The sequence below is a fragment of the Mobula birostris genome, chromosome 23 (genome assembly GCF_030028105.1).
Source record: "Mobula birostris isolate sMobBir1 chromosome 23, sMobBir1.hap1, whole genome shotgun sequence".
NCBI classification, from domain to species: domain Eukaryota; kingdom Metazoa; phylum Chordata; class Chondrichthyes; order Myliobatiformes; family Myliobatidae; genus Mobula; species Mobula birostris.
The window spans coordinates 19,526,861-19,545,137 of NC_092392.1; the positions used below are offsets into that span (position 1 = coordinate 19,526,861).

General features: G+C 43.0%; 2 protein-coding genes across 5 annotated transcripts in view; both read right to left on the reverse strand.

Annotated features, from left to right (window-relative positions):
- Positions 1-9,973, reverse strand: part of LOC140186963 (protein transport protein Sec61 subunit alpha) — a 37,014-nt gene extending 27,041 nt beyond the window's left edge. For 2 of the 4 annotated variants that reach the window (XM_072241825.1, XM_072241829.1), the window contains exons 1-2: positions 9,887-9,973; positions 7,440-7,507 (exon numbers count right to left, since the gene is read on the reverse strand). In XM_072241825.1, the coding sequence (XP_072097926.1) occupies positions 7,440-7,507; positions 9,887-9,893 (75 nt within the window). In that variant the 5' untranslated portion in view covers positions 9,894-9,973. Of the gene's footprint in view, positions 1-3,605; positions 3,722-7,439; positions 7,508-9,886 lie in introns of those variants that run through there. The other 2 variants (XM_072241826.1, XM_072241827.1) reach the window with 2 other exon arrangements.
- A 1,906-nt stretch (positions 9,974-11,879) lies between these two features.
- The window catches only part of dhtkd1 (dehydrogenase E1 and transketolase domain containing 1), a 61,738-nt gene continuing 55,340 nt past the window's right edge, over positions 11,880-18,277 (reverse strand). The window contains exons 16-17 of the mRNA XM_072241678.1: positions 17,430-17,515; positions 11,880-13,398 (exon numbers count right to left, since the gene is read on the reverse strand). Of these exons, the coding sequence (XP_072097779.1) occupies positions 13,297-13,398; positions 17,430-17,515 (188 nt within the window). The 3' untranslated portion in view covers positions 11,880-13,296. The remainder of the gene's footprint in view (positions 13,399-17,429; positions 17,516-18,277) is intronic.

An 18,277-nucleotide genomic window follows, 5' to 3' on the forward strand; every position in this document is an offset into this window, starting at 1 on the left:
TGCTGCAGCACCACTCCACTAGTTGGCATATCTCACTCTTGTACAGCCCCTCGTCACCACCTGAGATTCTACCAACAATGGTTGTATCATCAACAAATTTATAGATGGTGTTTGAGCTATGCCTAGCCACAAAATCACGTGTATATAGAGAGTAGATCAGTGGGCTAAGCACACACCCCTGAGATGCACCAGTGTTAACTGTCAGCGAGGAGGAGATATTATCACCAATTCGCACAGACTGTGGTCTTCCGGTTAGGAAATCCAGGATCCAATTGCAGAGGGAGATACAGAGGCCTAGGTTCTGCAACTTCTCAATCAGGATTTTGGGAATGATGGTATTAAATGCTGAGCTATAGTCGATGAACAGCATCCTGACGTAGCTGTTTGTGTTGTCCAGGTGGTCTAAGCCGTGTGGAGAGCCATTGAGATTGCATCTGCCGTTGACCTATTGTGACAATAGGCAAATTGCAATGGGTCGAGGTCCTTGCTGAGGCAGGAGTTCATTCTAGTCATGACCAACCTCTCAAAGCATTTCATCACTGTCGATGTGAGTGCTACCGGGTGATAAGTCATTAAGGCAGCCCACATTATTCTTCTTAGGCACTGGTATAATTGTTGCCTTTTTGAAGCAAGTGGGAACTCGTGCCCATAGCAGTGAGAGGTTGAAAATGTCCTTGAATACTCTCGCTAGTTGGTTGGCACAGGTTTTCAGAGCCTTACCAGGTACTCCATCGGGACTTTCCACCTTGCGAGGGCTCACTCTCTTTAGAGACAGCCTAACATTGGCCTCTGAGACACAGATCACAGGGTCATGAGGTGCAGCAGGGATCTTCACAGCTGCAGTTGTGTTCTCCCTTTCAAAACGTGCATAGAAGGCACTGAGTTCATCTGGTAGTGAAACATCACTGCCATTCACGCTATTGGGTTTCACTTTGTAGGAAGTAATGTCTTGCAGACCCTGCCACAGTTGCTGTACATCCGATGTCACCTCCAGCCTTGTTCAAAATTGTCTCTTTGCCCTTGAAATAGCCCTCCACAAATCATACCTGGTTTTCTGGTACAGGCCTGGGTTGTCAGACTTGAATGCCACAGATCTAGCCTTCAAAAGATGATGTACCTCCTGGTGCATCCACGACTTTTGGTTTGGGAATGTACAGTAAGTCTTTGTGAGCACACACTCATCCACACAGGTTCTAATGAAGTCAGTAACATCTGCAGCATACTCATCCAGGTTTGAAGATGAATCCCTGAACACAGTCCAGTCCACCAATTCAAAGCAGTCCTGTAGGCGCTCCTGTGCTTCCCTTGTCCATACCTTCTTGGTGCTCACTGCTGGTGGCTGCAGTCTTCAGTCTCTGCCTATACTCAGGGAGTAGAAGTACAGCCAGGTGATCAGGCTTCCCGAAGTGAGGGCGTGGAATAGCACGGTAGGCAGTATGTGGTACCCACCTGTTTCAAGCAGGCCTCAATTTTATCAGTACCCAATAAGGGCATGGTAACCTGTCTGAATGACTATCGCCCAGTGGCACTTACATCCACAGTGATGAAGTGTTTTGAGTGGGTGGTGTTGAAGCATATCAGCTCCTGTCTGAATGGTGACTTGGACCCACTCCAATTCACCTATCGAAGCAAAAGGTCTACAGCAGATGCTATCTCGTTGGCTCTTCACACAATCCTGGAACATCTGGATAGCAAAGATGCATACATCAGGATGTTCTTTATTGATTACAGCTTGGCATTTAACACCATCATCCCCTCAAAACAAATCAGTACACTCCAAGTCCTGGGCCTCAATACCCCCTTGTGCAATTGATTCCTGGATTTCCTTACTTGTAGACCCCAAACGGTTTGATTGGCAGAAAACTTCTCTACTATCTCCATCAACACAGGAGCACCACAAGGTTTTGTACTTAGCACCCTGCTCTACCTGCTTTACACCGTTGACTGTGTGGCTAAGTACAGTTTCAACACCATATACAAGTTTGCTGATGATGCGGCCGTTGTGGGACGTGTCAAAGGAGCTGATGAATCAGTATACAGGAGGGAGACTGAAAACTTGGCTGAGTCGTGTAATGACAACAACCTCTCAATCAATGTCAGTAAGACCAAGGAACTGATTGTAGACTTCAGGAAAGGGAAATCAGAGGTTCACGAGCCAGTATTCATCAGAGGATCAGAGGTGGAGAGTGTTAGTAAAATTTAAATTCATAGGTGTCACTATTTCAGAGGACCTGTCCTGGACCCATCATATAAATATAATTGCAAAGATATCAGGAAGTTCCATGGAAATAGTTAAATGGTTTAAAAAAAAGACAAAGTACCATTTATCTGAGTAACAATTTATATATTTAAATGAAACACAGAACAAATTAGAACACGACCAATACCTCTGCAGTACTATAAAAAGTACTATGAGTTCCTAATAGCTTTTGATCAAGTAATTCATCTACCATGTTCTTATAGTTGACTATAGATGAACAAAATCAGTGCAGACACCTTATGCCTTCAACCTTCAATGGACAGCCTTCAACCAAAGCCATCGACGACTGCATCCTCCAAATCTTCATTTTCATTATGACACTGTCAATACCTTCAAATTATTAATGATTCCTAACTTGCTGAAGCCGTGAAATCATTTCATTTTCACTCCCAGCTGTTTCTGGCATCTCCGAGTCTAAATGCAGGGAACTGTGGCGAGCAAGACAGCTCTGAATTGTCTTACTGCTCATTTCCCACCAACTACCAGTGACAAAAATCACTGCTTTTTTGAACAGAAACACACACAACTAACGCTATTTAAAAACTGATTGTTCTAAGCACTGTGTTGTGTCTAATGGCTGCGCAAGTGCACACTGACTGATGTTAGTCAGAAACTGTTCTGCAACAAACTCCAGACCAAATCAAGTGGCAGTGTCCAAACTAAACAAAAGGGATTCCCGGCTACTTTCTCGATTCAGCATTTACCCTTCAAGAGTTGTCTCAAGTAAAACGCTCCCCGATTAAAAAGATGACCCAATTAACTGGAATCCAGTGTACTTGAGACACAGTTAGATAGATTTTTGCATTATGGGGAAAAGACAGATAGGTGGAGATAAGTCCACGACCAGAATAGGACTTATTCTTATTGAATGTTGGAGCAGGCTTGAAGGACCAGGTGGTTGACTCCTGCTTTTGGTCCTTATGGTACATTAGCCAGTTCCCAGGGCAGAGACGGCTAATATGAGGGGTATTATTTTAAAGCGATTGGAGGAAAGTACAAGGGGGATTTCAGAGGCATTTTTTTTAACTATACACTGAGAGTGGTGTGTACATGGAACTCGCTGCCAAGCACGGTGGTAGAGGTAGATACACTAGGGACAATTAGGAAACTCTAAGATGGGCACATGGATGAAAGAAAAATGAAGGGCTATGAGGGAGAGAAGAGTATTGAGTATTGATCGAAGAGTAGGTAAAAAGCTCATCACAACTTCACGGGCTGAAGGGCCTGAACTGTTCGATGTTCTTCCATGAACACTTGCATTTCTTGTCAGAAAGCAGAGAGAGTTAAAAGTAGGGAGAGAAAGAGCATGCACTCAGTGGCCACTTAAATAGCCATAGAAGCTTACCTAATAAAGTGGTCACAGAGGTGGAACCAGATGAGGTCTTCTACTGCCGTAGCACATCCACTTCAAGGTTTGTTATGTTGTACACTCAGAGATGCTCTTCTGCACACCACGGTTCTAATGTGTGTTTATTTGGAAGCAGAGATGACAGCAAAGCAGCAATGGCTTGACTTTCTGGGAAAATGAAGAAGCTGTAGGATAGATAAGATTCCAAAAACCAAGGCAAAATAGTACAACCTTGGTTGACAAGGGAGGTCAAAGCTAATGTAAAAGCAAAAGCGAAGGCATACAACAAAGCAAAAATTAGAAGATACAGGATTGGGAAGCTTTTAAAAACCTACAGAAAACAACTAAAGGCGTCATTAGGAGGGAAAAAATAAAATATGAAAGCAAGCTAGCAATCAATATCAAGGTGGATAGAAAAAGCTTTTTCAAATACATACAAAATAAAAGAGAGATGAGAGTGGATATAGGACTGCTAGAAAATGAGGTCGGAGAAATAATAATGGGGAACAAGGAGATGGCAGATGAGTTAAAAGAATACTTTGCATCAGTCTTCACTGTGGAAAACACTAGCAGTGTGCAAGTGTTGAAGGGTGTGAGGGAAGAGGAGTGAGTGCAGCTATTATTACAAGGGTGCTCAAAAAGCTGAAAGACCTAAAGGTGCAAAAGCCATCCAGACCAGATGAGCTGCACCCTAGAGTTCTGGAAGAGGCAGTGGTAGAGATTATGGAGGCATTAGAAATCATCTTTCAAGAATCACTGGACTCTGGCATGGTTCCAGAGGACTGGAAAATTCCAAATGTCACTCCACTCTTTAAGAAAGGAGGGAGGCAGCAGGAAAGAAATTATAGACCAGTTAGCCTGACCTCAGTGGTTGGGAAGATGTCGGAGTCAATTGTTAAGGATAAGGTTATGAAGTACCTGGTGACACAAGACAAGATAGGACAAAGTCAGCGTGGTTTCCTTCAGGGAAAATCTTGCCTGACGAACCTGTTGAAATTCTCTGAGGAGGTTACAAGTAGGATAGATAAAGGGGATGCAGTGGATGTTGTATATTTGGATTTTCAGAAAACCTTTGACAAGGTACCACACATGAGGCTGCTTACCAAGTTAAGAGTCCATGGTATTACAGGCAAGTTACTAACATGGTTAGAGCATTGGCTGATTGGTAGGAGGCAGTGAGTGGGAATAAAAGGATCCCTTCCTGGTTGGCTGCCAGTGACTAGTGGTGTTCCGCAGGGGTCGGTGTTGGGACCACTTATTTTTATGCTGTATATGAATGATTTAGATGATGAAATAGATGGCTTTGTTGCCAAGTTTGCAGATGATACAAAGACTGGTGGAGGGGCAGGTAGTGTTGAGGAAACAGGGACGATGCAGAAGGACTTAGACAGATTAGGAGAATGGGCAAGAGAGTGGCAAATGAAATACAATGTTGGAAAATGCATGACCATGCACTTTGGTAGCAGAAATAAATGTGCAGACTATTTTCTAAACAGGGAGAAAATCCAAAAATCTGAGATGCAAATGGACTTGGAAGACCTTGTGCAGAACAACCTAAACGTTAACTTGCAGGTTGAATCCATAGTAAGGAAGGTAAATACCATGTTAGTACTTATTTCAAGAGGTCTAGAATACAAGACCAAGGATGTGATGCTGACGCTTTATAAGTCACTGGTGAGGGCTCAACTTGAGTACTGTGAACAATTTTGGGCTCTTTATCAAAAAAGAGATGTGCTGGCATTGGAGAGGGTTCAGTGGAAGTTCTCAAGGAAGATTTCAGGAATGAAAAGGTTATTAGATGAGGAATGTTTGATGGCTCTGGGCCGATACTCACTGGAATTTAGAAGGATGAGAGGGGGATCTCATTGAAAGCATTTGAATGTTGAAAGGCCTAGATAGAGTAGATGTGGAAAGGGTATTTTCCATGGTGGGGGAGTCTAGGACTAGAGGGCACAGCCTCAGGATAGAGGGGCTTCCATTTAAAATGAAAAGAAGCAAAGAAATTTCTTTAGCTTGGGGGTGGTGAATTTGTGGAATTTGTGGAATTTGTTACCACAGGTGGCTGTAGAGGCAAGGTCGTTGAGTGTATTCAACGTGGAGATGGCTAGGTTCTTGAGGTTACAAGGTGGCCAGGGAGTGGGGCTGAGGAGGGGAAAAAAGGATCAGCCGTGATGTAAACTCTAAAGACTGTTGTGTGTGAAAATCATAGGAGATCAGCATTTTCTGAGATACTCAAACCACCCCATCTGGCACCAACAATCATTCTATGGTCAAAGTCACTTAGATCACAGTTCTTCCCTTTCTGATGTTTGGTCTGAATAAGAACTGAAGCTCTTGACCATGTCTGCATGCTTTTATGCATTGAATTGATGCCACATGATCAGCTGATTAGACATTTGCATTAACCAACAGGTATATCTAATAAAATGGCTACTGAGCATAATCAATTAATTTCCAAATGGCTTTTGTGTAGTGAACATTTTAGCAGAATTGAGTAAATTCTGTCTGAATTTATTGTTCAGTCAGCCCTGGTGAGAAATACACTTTAAAAGTCTGTAACTTTTGGGCTGAATATAGCAAAGATGGAGCCCCTCAGAGAAAATCTCCACGCACTTTTAACCATACAACATGTTAAATTTGCAGCCATGCACACTTTGTTAAATCCCTTTGTAAATACAAGGAATGGTCGTGTATTATATGGGGAACTGCAAACTAGGTCTAGTGCCAAGCCATGGAAACGTCCCATAAAATTTAGCTAATGACCCATTTATCAGGTAGCCTGCAGTTTTAGAATGTTGCTTTACTCAGTAACAGACTGTCCAGAAGACAGAAACAGTAGCAGCGTTCTAATTACTAAGAGCAGATATGTATGAATTTTTAATTAAGTATCTGGTAACGCATCCGTAAATCAGCTCAGTGGTAAGAGGATTAACATTCTAATTGGAGTGGATCAGTTGATAAGAATATAAATGCAGCGTAATCAAGAATAGACAGCGACTAATTTCCAAGTCCCTCAAACATGATATTCTGTTGACTTCAACAAATAACAGCCATCACACCCCCAAGTCAGTCAAAAGTTGCTTGTGTGTCTGCACATTAACTTTCTGCACTTCCTGTCATTCCTCTATATCAACATTTACCAGCTTCTCACCTTCTCTACCTATCACTTGTGCTACAGTAAATTTTCACGGCATTTATACCCCAGCTATTTTTTTTAAACCTAAGGCAATACATTTGAACTTAAAGAAAAATGCACATATTTCCCTGCATTCCAATTCATTTCCTACTTCCTTGCTGCTCAACTAGTATATACACGCTGAGTTCATGAGCAATGAGATAATGTTGCAACTCTATAAAACCCTGCTTAGACCACACTAATCTGAGACATTACTCTCAGGGAAGTGGGAAAGGAGACGGATGACCCACACTCAATGTTTCATAAACAGCTACATTCCCTCCACCTTCAAAGAGTCATGAACACCACGTCATTGCTTTTCTCACTATTTATTTCGTCATTTGTAGCACTTTTATGTCTTTGCACTGCACTGCTGCTGCAAAACAACACATTTCATATTATACAAGACAGTCATAATAAACCTGATTCTGATTCAAAACATCAGCATCACTACAAATATAGCTTAATCTGTCTGTAGAGGCAGAAGATAAAGAACACTGGAATAACTAGACAGGAGGAACTCCGGCGAAATTTATTTTCCCAGTGATAAACCATCAACGGCTGAAATAGTCTAGAGCACAGTGTGCATATTCATTTGAAATCAAAGTGGATATTATCGTTAGATTTATAAGGACACAAACTAAAATTATTTTTACCTTTCTTTCTGGCTTTTGGATTTCAGGTAGAACAGCACAAAACGGCTTAATGACTTCTAAAAATTTAACTGCAACAGACAAGAATATTCATTTCAGACAAAATAAAATTATAAGCTCCATGTAGGTACCTACACCTTGAAATACAGCACATTGTCCAAACATCACTTGGTGTTCACTAACCCTTTACCGAATCTATCAGAGAGTCAGCGACAGCTGAGGTGACCTGGTTCTTCAGGGCAGTTTTCTACGTCTGATGGCAGGTGATTGGTGAGACTAGGGGAATGATGTGAGGAGCTGGGACGGGATAGGCGGAAGAGCTGAAGGGCTGGAGGAGGAGGAATCTAATAGGAGGGGACAGTGGACCATGGAAGAAAAGGGAACCAGAAGGTGGTGCTGGGTAGGTCTTTCTCCTCCCCCACCCTCGTGACCTGTGAAGTGACACACTTTGGAAGGTTGAATGTGAAACAGAGTGCAGGGTTAATGGTGTGGTATTTTGCACTGTGGAAGAACAGAGGGCTCTTGGGATCCATATCCATGGTTCCCTCAAAGTTGCCACTCAGGGCTAAGAAGACAGATGGTGCGTTGGCCTTCATTAGTTGGGCTCTGAGTTCAAGAGCCGTGAGGTAATATTGCAGCTCTATAAAACACTGGTTAGACCACATTTGGAATATTGTCAACGTTGACTGATCATTTCCACGGACGCTGCCTGACCTGCTGAGTTCCTCCAGCGTGTTGTGAGTGTTGCCTTGACCCCAGTATCTGCAGAATATTTTGTGTTTGGAATATTGTGTTCCGTTCTGGTCACCTCATTATGGGAAATATGTGGAGCTTTACATCAGAGAGCATTGCTTATGAGGATAGGTTGAGTGGGCAAGGGCTTTTCTCTCTGGAGCAAAGGAGAATGAGAGGTAACTTGACAGAGGTGTACAGGATGATAAGGGGCGTTACGTAGAGAGCTAACAAATATTTCCCAGAGGGGAATTGGCTAATATGAGAAGGCATAATTTTAACATGATTGCAGGCAAGTATAGTTGGGGGGGGTGGGGGGGAGGTTTTTGTCTACACAGAGTGGTGAGTGTGTGGAGCACGCTGCCAGGGGTTGTAGTGGAGGCAGATACTTTAAATAAATACTTAAATGGGAACACAGATGAAAGCAAAATGGAGGGTTACGTGGGTGGGAGGGTCAGAATGATCTTAAAGCAGGTAAGAGGCTGGCATAACATCATGGGTTGAAGGGCCTGAAATGTTTTATGTTCTAAAAAGGAAATGGCAATTGGAAGAATTTAAAACCATGGATGGAAACACCAAAGGAGCAGCCATCAGAAGGAATGGATCAGAAAACAAAACACTGGCAGCCTCTTGTGTCTCCGTCTCACGGCCTGGCAGATGATGTACCGTTTCACCATTACAAACCTTCAATGAATTGAGGAGGAAAGCACGGCCTAAGCTTGTGCTTTTACTAGAAATATAACGATTAAAAACACTGCTCTGAACGTCTGAGATGATACATGTTAACAGTCAAACTAAGTATTGTATCAATTATAAAAGTTAAAACAGAACAAATCCTTTACGCGCCAGTTTGCAAAATATAAATCTCTGTGCTAATTTAACACTGTCATAGTGTTATGACTCTTAAAACAGGCAACCTGGCTGGAATGGCCTTCAATCGAAAGTTAACAAGTTCCATGCAGAGCACTGCAGATGCTCGAAAGCGACAAACCCATGCATATTTGATTTACACCAATATAAAATTTTAATGCTACTGTTCTATAGATACAGTACACGTGTCTATTTCTGTATTCTTCAATTTTTAAAAATCACGTATATTGTTAGATTAATTCGCTACTTGAAGTTGCCCCCATGGTGGGAGGAACTGATAAGAATGCCGTGGGAGATAAAACGGGATGAGTGTGTTTAGGGTCGAAATCCTGCACCCGATCCTGATTAACACACAGAAAGCGCTGGAAGAACTCAGCAGGTCAGGGAGCATCTGTGGAAATGAAAGGAATGAAGAGTCCGATTCTGATGCAGAGCTTCCACACCCACAGATGCTGCTCAGCTGCTGCGTTTATCCAGCAGAACATGAGTTGTTCCAGATCCCAGTTTCTGCATTCTCTTGTCTCTGGGATCGCTGAGAGCTTGGTAGAAAGTGTGCGACCGACGGGCCAAAGGACCTGTTTCCACACTGCGTTACTTGGCAGTGGGAGCGATGCAAGAGACAGGGCATCCTATCTACAATTAAGAAAAGTCACTGACGTTATAAAGCACAGAGTGAATCAGTGAACTATTTGCAACAAGCCCAACACAGACTCTGCAATCACGTTTAACAAGGGGAGAAGTTTGCGGGGTATGACAGTAACTTGTGCTTTGCTGCAGGCTCCGATTCACTGGGGCTGCTGCCTGCACTGCCGACCGCAGAGTGCACACGCCCAGCCCGCCATACTCACTACCCATCGCCGCGCCGCCGCCAGCTCCGCCCGAAGCTCGATGCGCCACTGCCTTTGCCCTCAGTCACGGAGGAGGAGCCGCCGCCAGCCGCCGTCACGTGACTGGCCGGGTCACATGATCCGCAATGCGACCCCCCCGTGACCTCCGCCGGTGGCCGTCTGACACGCCCCCAACACCGTCGCAGGGATACGGGCGGCCAATCCCGGAAGTGCTTCCCAGGATTTCATCCCCTCGGCTCGGCCCCGCTCCCGATGAGGGAACGGTGCAGTGGAAAATACCGAAGCTCAAACCACTCGCACGGAATCCCAGACGTGTCGGAAATAGGCTCGAAGTCTGGCGAGGAAGATGGGGTGACAGCAACACACGCACTGCTGGAGGAACTCAGGAGGTCAGGCAGCAGGGTCTGGGGAAGGCGCACTTGGGATGAAACACGGGATTATGAGGGGCAAGGTATTGAAATTAGGGCACCAAATGTAAAGACTGCAGCTCCAATGTTTTGTTCTTTTTAAATATACACACGTCGGGTATTGGGATCCTCAGCACTAGCTGATTGTGCTCAGATCTCTAGAGTACCCCTTGGAAAATTCTGATTCATTGTTAGACAAAAGTAACATGCCCTTTCCCTGTTTCTGTCTTTAGTTCACTTTTTCCAAATTTCAAATGCCAGATTTTGGTCAACCATAGAAATCTATTGAATTGACTTTATTAATTACATCCTTAATATACATGAGGAGTAAAAATCTTTGTTAAGTATCCATCTAAATGTGCAATTTATAGTAATTTATAATAAATTGTACGTACAATATAACATCAAAATACAGTTGTGTCAGCATGAATTAATCAGTCTGATGGCCTAGTGAAAGAAGATGTCCCTGAGCCTATTGGTCCCGGCTTTTATGCTGTGGTACTGCTGGATGGTAGCAGCTGGAACAGTTTGTGGTTCGGATTACTTGGGTCCCCAATGATCCTTTGGGCTTTTTTTTTTAATATACACACCTGTCTTTGTAAATGTCCGGAATAGTGGGAAGTTCACATCTACAGATGTGTTGGGCTGTCTGCACCACTCTCTGCAGGGTCCTGCAATTGAGGAAAGTACAGTTCCCATACCAGGCAGTGATGCAGCCAGTCAGGATGCTCTCAATTGTGCCCCTGTAGAAAGTTCTTACGATTTGGGGGCCCATACCAATCTAGATCAAAGTTTCTCATTAGGACAATACAGCAACACTGTCTCACAGCTCCACTAAGTTGTGTTCAATCCTGATCTCCGACCTTTACTCTGTGGAGTTTGTGCATCTTCTGTGCGAGTGAGTGGAACTAAGAAACTTCAGTGGCTAATGAAACTTCATTAACCTAAAACATTGGTGAGGGTGCATGTGGAGTATCATGTTCAGTTTAGGTTACCTTGCTGTAGGAAAGGTTCATTAAACTGGAAAGAGTGAAGTAATGAATGACTTGCAGGGACGTTGCCAGGACTTGAGGGACTGAGTTGATAGGGAGAGGTTCAGTAGGCTAGGACTATGCATTGGAATGTAAAAGAATGAGGGGTGATCTTATAGAGGTCTACAAAACCATTAGGGAGGCATAGGGGGGTGAATACACACACTTTTTCTTCCCAGGGTTGGGGAATCAACAATCAGGGCATAGAGGGAATGGATTTAATAGGAGCCTGTGGGGCAACATTTTCACCCAGAGGATGGTCCATAAGCAGAATGAGCAGCCGGGAAAGTGATTGAGGAAGTGTAGCAGCTCTGCAAAACTCTGATTAGACCACATGAAGTGGTCTCATCAGGTCACCTCATTATAGGATGGACCAGTACAGGAACAAACAATGTTTAGAGGGATATGGGCCCAAAGAGTGCAAATGGGACTAATTAGATGGTCATTTTGACTGGCATGGACCAGTTAGTCTGAAGGGCCTGTTTCTGTGCTTAGGACTCTTATAAAACTTATAACCTTACGCACAACAAAGACAACCATTTCCGATGGAAGGAAGATGATCAATCAATAGAACTTTATTTTTTTTAAATTCAGGATATATAAATAAGGACAATGAAAGATTCTGCTGTTTTCACAGCCACAAGTAATAAATCAGGCAAATGGACACGTGGAGTTTGTTTAACCAGTGTAATCACAGATGGAGCAGTCAGCCACAGATAGGCTTGAGAAGATGAGGGCTACTGGTAGGTTTATCACCTGTGTTGGTTCACTCACTAAGTGCCGCAGACCCAGTCAGCCAACTTTGGCCTTCAGGAACTCTGCCAACTCAGTCAGTGATGATCAAGCTGCTCGAAGTGACAAGACACTATAGTTTCCCATTCGTTCCCCCACCCCCACAGACAATATTCTGTACCCTTGATACAGTGTTCATGTTTAAACCCCATGTTGTGTCCCGATTTAAAGTCAAGTTCACTCCCTCCCAGCAGTACTCTGTAACAGCCACAAGGTAATGCTGCAGCTCTGAAAAACCCTAGGTAGACCACACCAAGTTCTGGTCTCCTCATTATAGGAAGGGTGTAGAAGTTTTAGAGACAGTGCTGAGGACATTTACCAGGATGCTGCCTGGATTAGCACGTTTAATGAGGAAAGGTTGAGTAAGCTAAGGCTTTTCCCTTTGGAGCAAAGGTGAATGAAAGGTGACTTGATAGAGGTGTACAAGATAATTAGGGACATAGACAGAGAGGACAGCCAGCACCTTTTTCCCAGGGTGGAAATGGCTAACACAAGAGGGCATAATTTTAAGGTGATTGGATGAATGTACCTTTACCAAGGTTGGGGGCGGGGGGGGGGGGGTTCCAAACAAAGATAACTGTGACAGGTCATTTTAAATGAGGCATGAAAAATTTCTACAAAGTGTGTGCATTGTGCACATTATCTCTGGCTATTGAATAGCAGAGCAGCACCGTGCTTGCAGAACTGCAGGCTGAACACAGCACCCTACACTCCATGCATCAACTACAGAAGCTCAAACACAAGAGATTCTGCAGATGCTGGAAATCCAGAGTAGCACACACAAACTGCTGGAGGAACTCAGCAGGTCAGGCATCTATGGAAAGGAATATAGTGTTGACGTCCCAATGAAGGGTCTCGGCCTGACCTGCAGAGTTTCTCCAGCATTTTGTGTAAATGAAGAAGCTACTCAGTCTGACAAGAAACACAAAATCACTTTAAAACTAGACATTAGGTACATGTCAAGCAGTCTAATTCATTCTGAACGTCTCACTCTTTATCAATGCCATAGTATTTAATCCTTATTTCAACTGTGACAGAAAAGAATATTGTCACAGTTTCATTATTAAAGATCCAAGCCCTCACAAAGAAACTAGGTGAAATAATAACAGTTTTGAAAAAAGTTAAGTTGTAGGTTCTCTCCAATAGTCGAGAAGAGCAGAGACATTTTTAACAGTTCCCCTTAGGAGAAGGTTTTGGTGAGGAGGTCTTGATTTTGTTGCTGGTGAAGTGTTCCGATGCCAACAGCAGGAACAGGAAGGGCTGGCCGACTTGCCAACTTCAGCTGGAAACAAATGGAAAGATCATAAGAGTTAAACTTACCGTGCTGAATCAGGAACAGTAACAATTCCTAAATAATAATTGTGTGGTATACCAAGGTGACAAGAGGCATTGTTAAAAAAATGTTAGCAAAGCATAATTCTTTGAGGTGGCATCACAGTTACATAGGGTCATAATGAGAGATTTTGGTACATTGGCCTTCACAAATCGAAGTCTAGAAGCTGGGATGTTATGTTTACATTATATCAGACGTTAGCAAGGCCTGATTTGGAGTATTGTCTGCAGTTCTGGTCACCTATCTACAAGAAAGATACCAATAAGATTGAAAGAATACAGAGCAAAATTACAAGGATGTTGCTGGGACTTGAGAACCTGAGTTATAAGGAAAGATTGAATAGTTTAGGACTTAATTCCCTAGAAGAATGAGGGTCGGTTTGATAGAGGTATACAAATTTTTGAAGGGTTGAGAGAAGGTAAATGCAAGCAGGCTTTTTCCACTTGAGGTTGGACAAGACTAGAGGATCAGTCATAGGTCAAGTGTGAAAGGTGGAATGTTTAAGGGAACATGAAGGGAAACTTCTTCACTCAGGGTGGTACAAGTGTGTAACAAGCTGCCAATAGAAATGGTGAATGCAGGTTTGATTGCAAAATTTAAGAAAAGTTTGGATAGGTACATGGGTGAAAGGGATGTGGTTGGCATGGTCTGGATGGGCAGAAGGGCCTGTTTCTGTGCTGTACTTTTCTATGAGCTTAAGAGACCAAAAAAATTTTGCAACCTGTGTCAAGCAACTGAAATGAAGAGCAAGGAAAATATTTTAACTTGGTAATTGCACACACAATGCTAAAGTAATTAATGACTAATTCAAGAGGATATACTTTTCATTCTCTACACCATGACTATGTGGCTATACGTTTGCTGATGACACAACTGCTGTCAGCAGAATTTCAGGTGAGGAGACGTACAGGTGTGAGATAGATTGGCTAGGTGAGTGGTGTCAAAACAACAACTTTGCACTCAGTGTTAGTAATTGATTGTGGACCTCAGGAAGGGGAAGTTGGGAGAACACACACTAGTTCTCATAAGCAGTGGAAAGATCGAGCGTCTTGAAGTTCTTGGGTGTTAACATCTCAGAGTTGCTGGGCCCAGCGTATTGGTATAATTACAAAGAAGGTATGACAATCGTTATATTTCATTAGGAGTTTGAGGAAATTGGGTATGTCACCGAAGAGGTAGCCTTTAGTCACAAAGCAAAGTTCAAACTCCCAGCTACAATTAACTGATGTTACCTTAACCAACACAGTGCTGACAGACACAGGTCTCACCCTTCCTCCATCTTCCTCTGCAATCACATACCCAGCCTGTTTACCTCCAGGCTCCTTCACAGACACACTTATGTTCACAGAATACAAAAGGATTTAAAGATGTTAGCAGGCACTTTTTATTGTGCAGTTAATGTTTCAATAATATTTGAGTAATCTTGCACATATATTGTTTAATTAAGCATTGTGTTTGTTTAATTATGGGTTATATGTAAAAATACGTGAATTGCATACATAATAGGTGCAAGCTTCACTAAAAAGTAAAGATGAAGTTACACCCATTTTCGGACTCCCTGAATCTTCCTTTGAGTTCATTTAATGTTTTCAAGTTACAAAACATAACACTTTTGTCACAAATAAGCTCTCCCCATGTTAACCAATCTATAAACACATGTAAAAATTACAGCTGCATTTTGGTTGCAAGTAACCTAATAATTCTTCTTCCAGCATTTGTTTTTGATTCAACTGATTAAAGTAGGACTCAATAAATGAAAATGGCATTTGAATGAAAAAAAGATCTAAACTATCACCAGTTTCAGGCCTTTCAATGACTATGTCCAACATGTTTAAATTTGGCACCAACACCCCAACTTACAAATGTTAACAACTGGAACTAAATTAGAACTCTTTCTGCCACGCGGAGGCTGCAAGACCGTTCCGGTTGCTGCGTGCTTCGTGTTTGTGAGGTTCGTGACGATTTTCCCTGCTGTGAGACCAACTGAGATGGAGCCTATGGGCCTAGTCTGGTTGCTCAGTGCTCTGGGTCTATGAACACAATTTGGTTCAGAATGCTGTTGCTTGTTTTTATTGTTTGCAAGATTTGTGTTTTTTTCCCCTCATTTCTCTGCACATTGGGTGTTGGTCTTTTTTTTAAAAATTGAGTTCTTTTGGGTTTCTTGCTTTGTGGCTGCCAGTAAGCAGATAAATTTCAAGGTTGTATAATTTATACATTCTTTGATAATAAACGTACTTTGAATCTTGAAGTTTTACGAGAGATTTACTTGGATGCTGCAGGGATTCAGGAGACTGAGTTATGGAGAGGAGTTCAGCAGGTGGAATTTTTGAAAAGGAGGGGTAACCTTATAGAGGGATATAACATCTTGAGGGGAAAAGATATGATGTGTCTTCCTCTCAGGGCTAGGGAATCATGAACTAGAGAGCTTAGGTTTAGGGGAGAAGAAAAAGACTTCATAGAATCCTGAGGAGTAACTTTTTCATCGAGGGAATTGTCAGTACGTGGAATGAGTTGCCAGACGAGGTGGTTGAGGCAAGTACTTTAAGAACATTTAAAAAGCACTTGGACAGGAAAGGTTTAGAAGGATATGGGCTAAAATGGGCCTAGCTTAGATGGAACTTCTGGTAAAATGGTAGGTGTGCTAAGACATAGCGGCTTCTACCGGGTCATCCAAACATGTTACTGTCTTTTTAAACATACTACTTTTTACAATCACAAGACCCTGCTGGGCATTAAGAACTTAAGGTACTGCAGGTCTACCTCATCAGCTAGTTGCTCATGTGGCGGGGAAACTGAAGGCTCTGGACTTGGTGGGGACTGTGATGCTGCCTGCGACAGAGAGGCGTTGGTGTGTGAAGGAGGTGTACAGTCTCACAGCGAGTGATCGTCTTTGTCACTTTTATTGTGATCACAAGACCCTGTTGGACGTCGGAGGTGTGGAGTGCTGGAAGTCCAATTCATTGGTTTGTTGGCGAACGGCACAGGAGCTGCATGGCTTCAGTCATAGCCAGTACTATGCCTCAAGCTGTGGTGTCACCCATTTGCAGCCATCTGGGGGGGGGGGGGGGGGGGGTGCGTCGGAGTCCGGCACTCCACCAGTGCTGGAGGTGGTGTGGCATGGAGTTGGTGCTTTCCCCAGTATTCACTCAGCAAAAGACAAACTGGATTGTGTTCCACTGCAACAGTCATAGACTAAGGGATTTGCACTCTTTTTTTGTGTGACTGCATTTTACTGCTGTGCTATATGTGCTTGTGCTGTGTATGACTGATGGTACTGTGCTTTGCACCTTAGCCCTGGAATAAAGCTGTTTTGTTTAGCCGCATTCATGTATGACAGAATGGCAATTATACTTGAATCTTGTTTGGCATGGATCAGTTGGGACAAAGGGCTTGTTTTAGTGTTGTATGCTCTATGACGTCAATTTGAAACCTCCTAGTAAACTACATAGCAGATAATTGTGACGTTACAACACTGACCATTTCAAAAGGTATTTTGATTGTGAAGCGGATACGACTGGACTAGGTAGAATAGCAATTTGGCATGGAGTAGATGGATCAAAGGTCCTATTTCTGTGCTGTAGTGCTCTATGACTTAAGGTCAGAAAAGGACTGATGAAAGGTCTCAGCCTGATACTGTGTACCGACTGTTTATTCATTTCCATAGTTGCTGCCTAACCTGCTGAGTTCCTCCAGCATTTTGTATGTGTTACTCTGGATTTCCAGCATCTGTAGAATCTCTTGTGTTTATTATTTTACCTTTAAGACGACTAATTTATAACATACCAACCATATATTAACTGGAACATTTACTATCATCAACACTGCTGCCCACACAGCTACGTCCTCAGCCCTGTACACCCAAATTTCAGAAGTCTAACACAAACAGAATAAGAATTTGTATGAAAACTTACCAAACTCCAGAGAAGGTGCTAAAAGAACACTAATATAGAAGCATAAACTGCGAGTTTTTGTTGACTTACCTTGCATCCTAACTGTTTCTCAAATCTGGGGGATACAAAAAACCACGGGCCCATGTTCTGCGGCTCTTCTTGACTCCATACAAACTCTGTAAAGTAATTCTCGTTCATTATTTCAAATATTCATTAGATATCAAGACCACTCAGATTTTTATCTTTTGCTTGTCATAGGATAAGGGTGAAAGGCGAAGTGTTTCAGGGGAGCGTGAGAGGGGAACTTCCTCACTCAGAGGGTGGCGTGAGTGTGAACGTAAGTTCAATTTCGACACTTAAAGGGAGGTTTGGATAGGTACGTAGATGGGAGGGGTGTGGAGGGCTATGGTCCAGGTATAGGTCAATGGGACTAGGTAGAGTAAAAGATTGGCACAGACTAGATGGGCCAAAGAGCCTGTTTCTTTGTTGCAGTGCTCTGTGATTCTGTTGTTGTTGTTGCTGAGTGCCATCAAGTCATCATCGACTCATGGATTGTGTAGTTGTCATGAAAAATATTAGGTTCTCGTGGCAAGATACAGAAGAAATTTGCCAGGCCCTTCTTTCGTGCAGATACTGCTGCTGCTGCCCAGGTTGGGACCTGGCCGGATTTGATCTCAGGATCACCTGCTTTGAAGCCCAGTGCTGGTGCCACGACACCATCAGCCAGCCCAATAGTGACTCTATTACTCCAGTAAGACTCAACAGCAGAACCTCCACCACAATTACTATCCACACTGGTGCCCACAAGGCTGCGTCCTCAGCCCCCCTACTCTGCTTCCTGTACACTCACAACTGTGCAGCCAGATTCTGCTCAAACTCACTAATCCTCTTTTCTCACTATTTATTTACTTAGTGATTTTTAAGCATTGTACAGTACT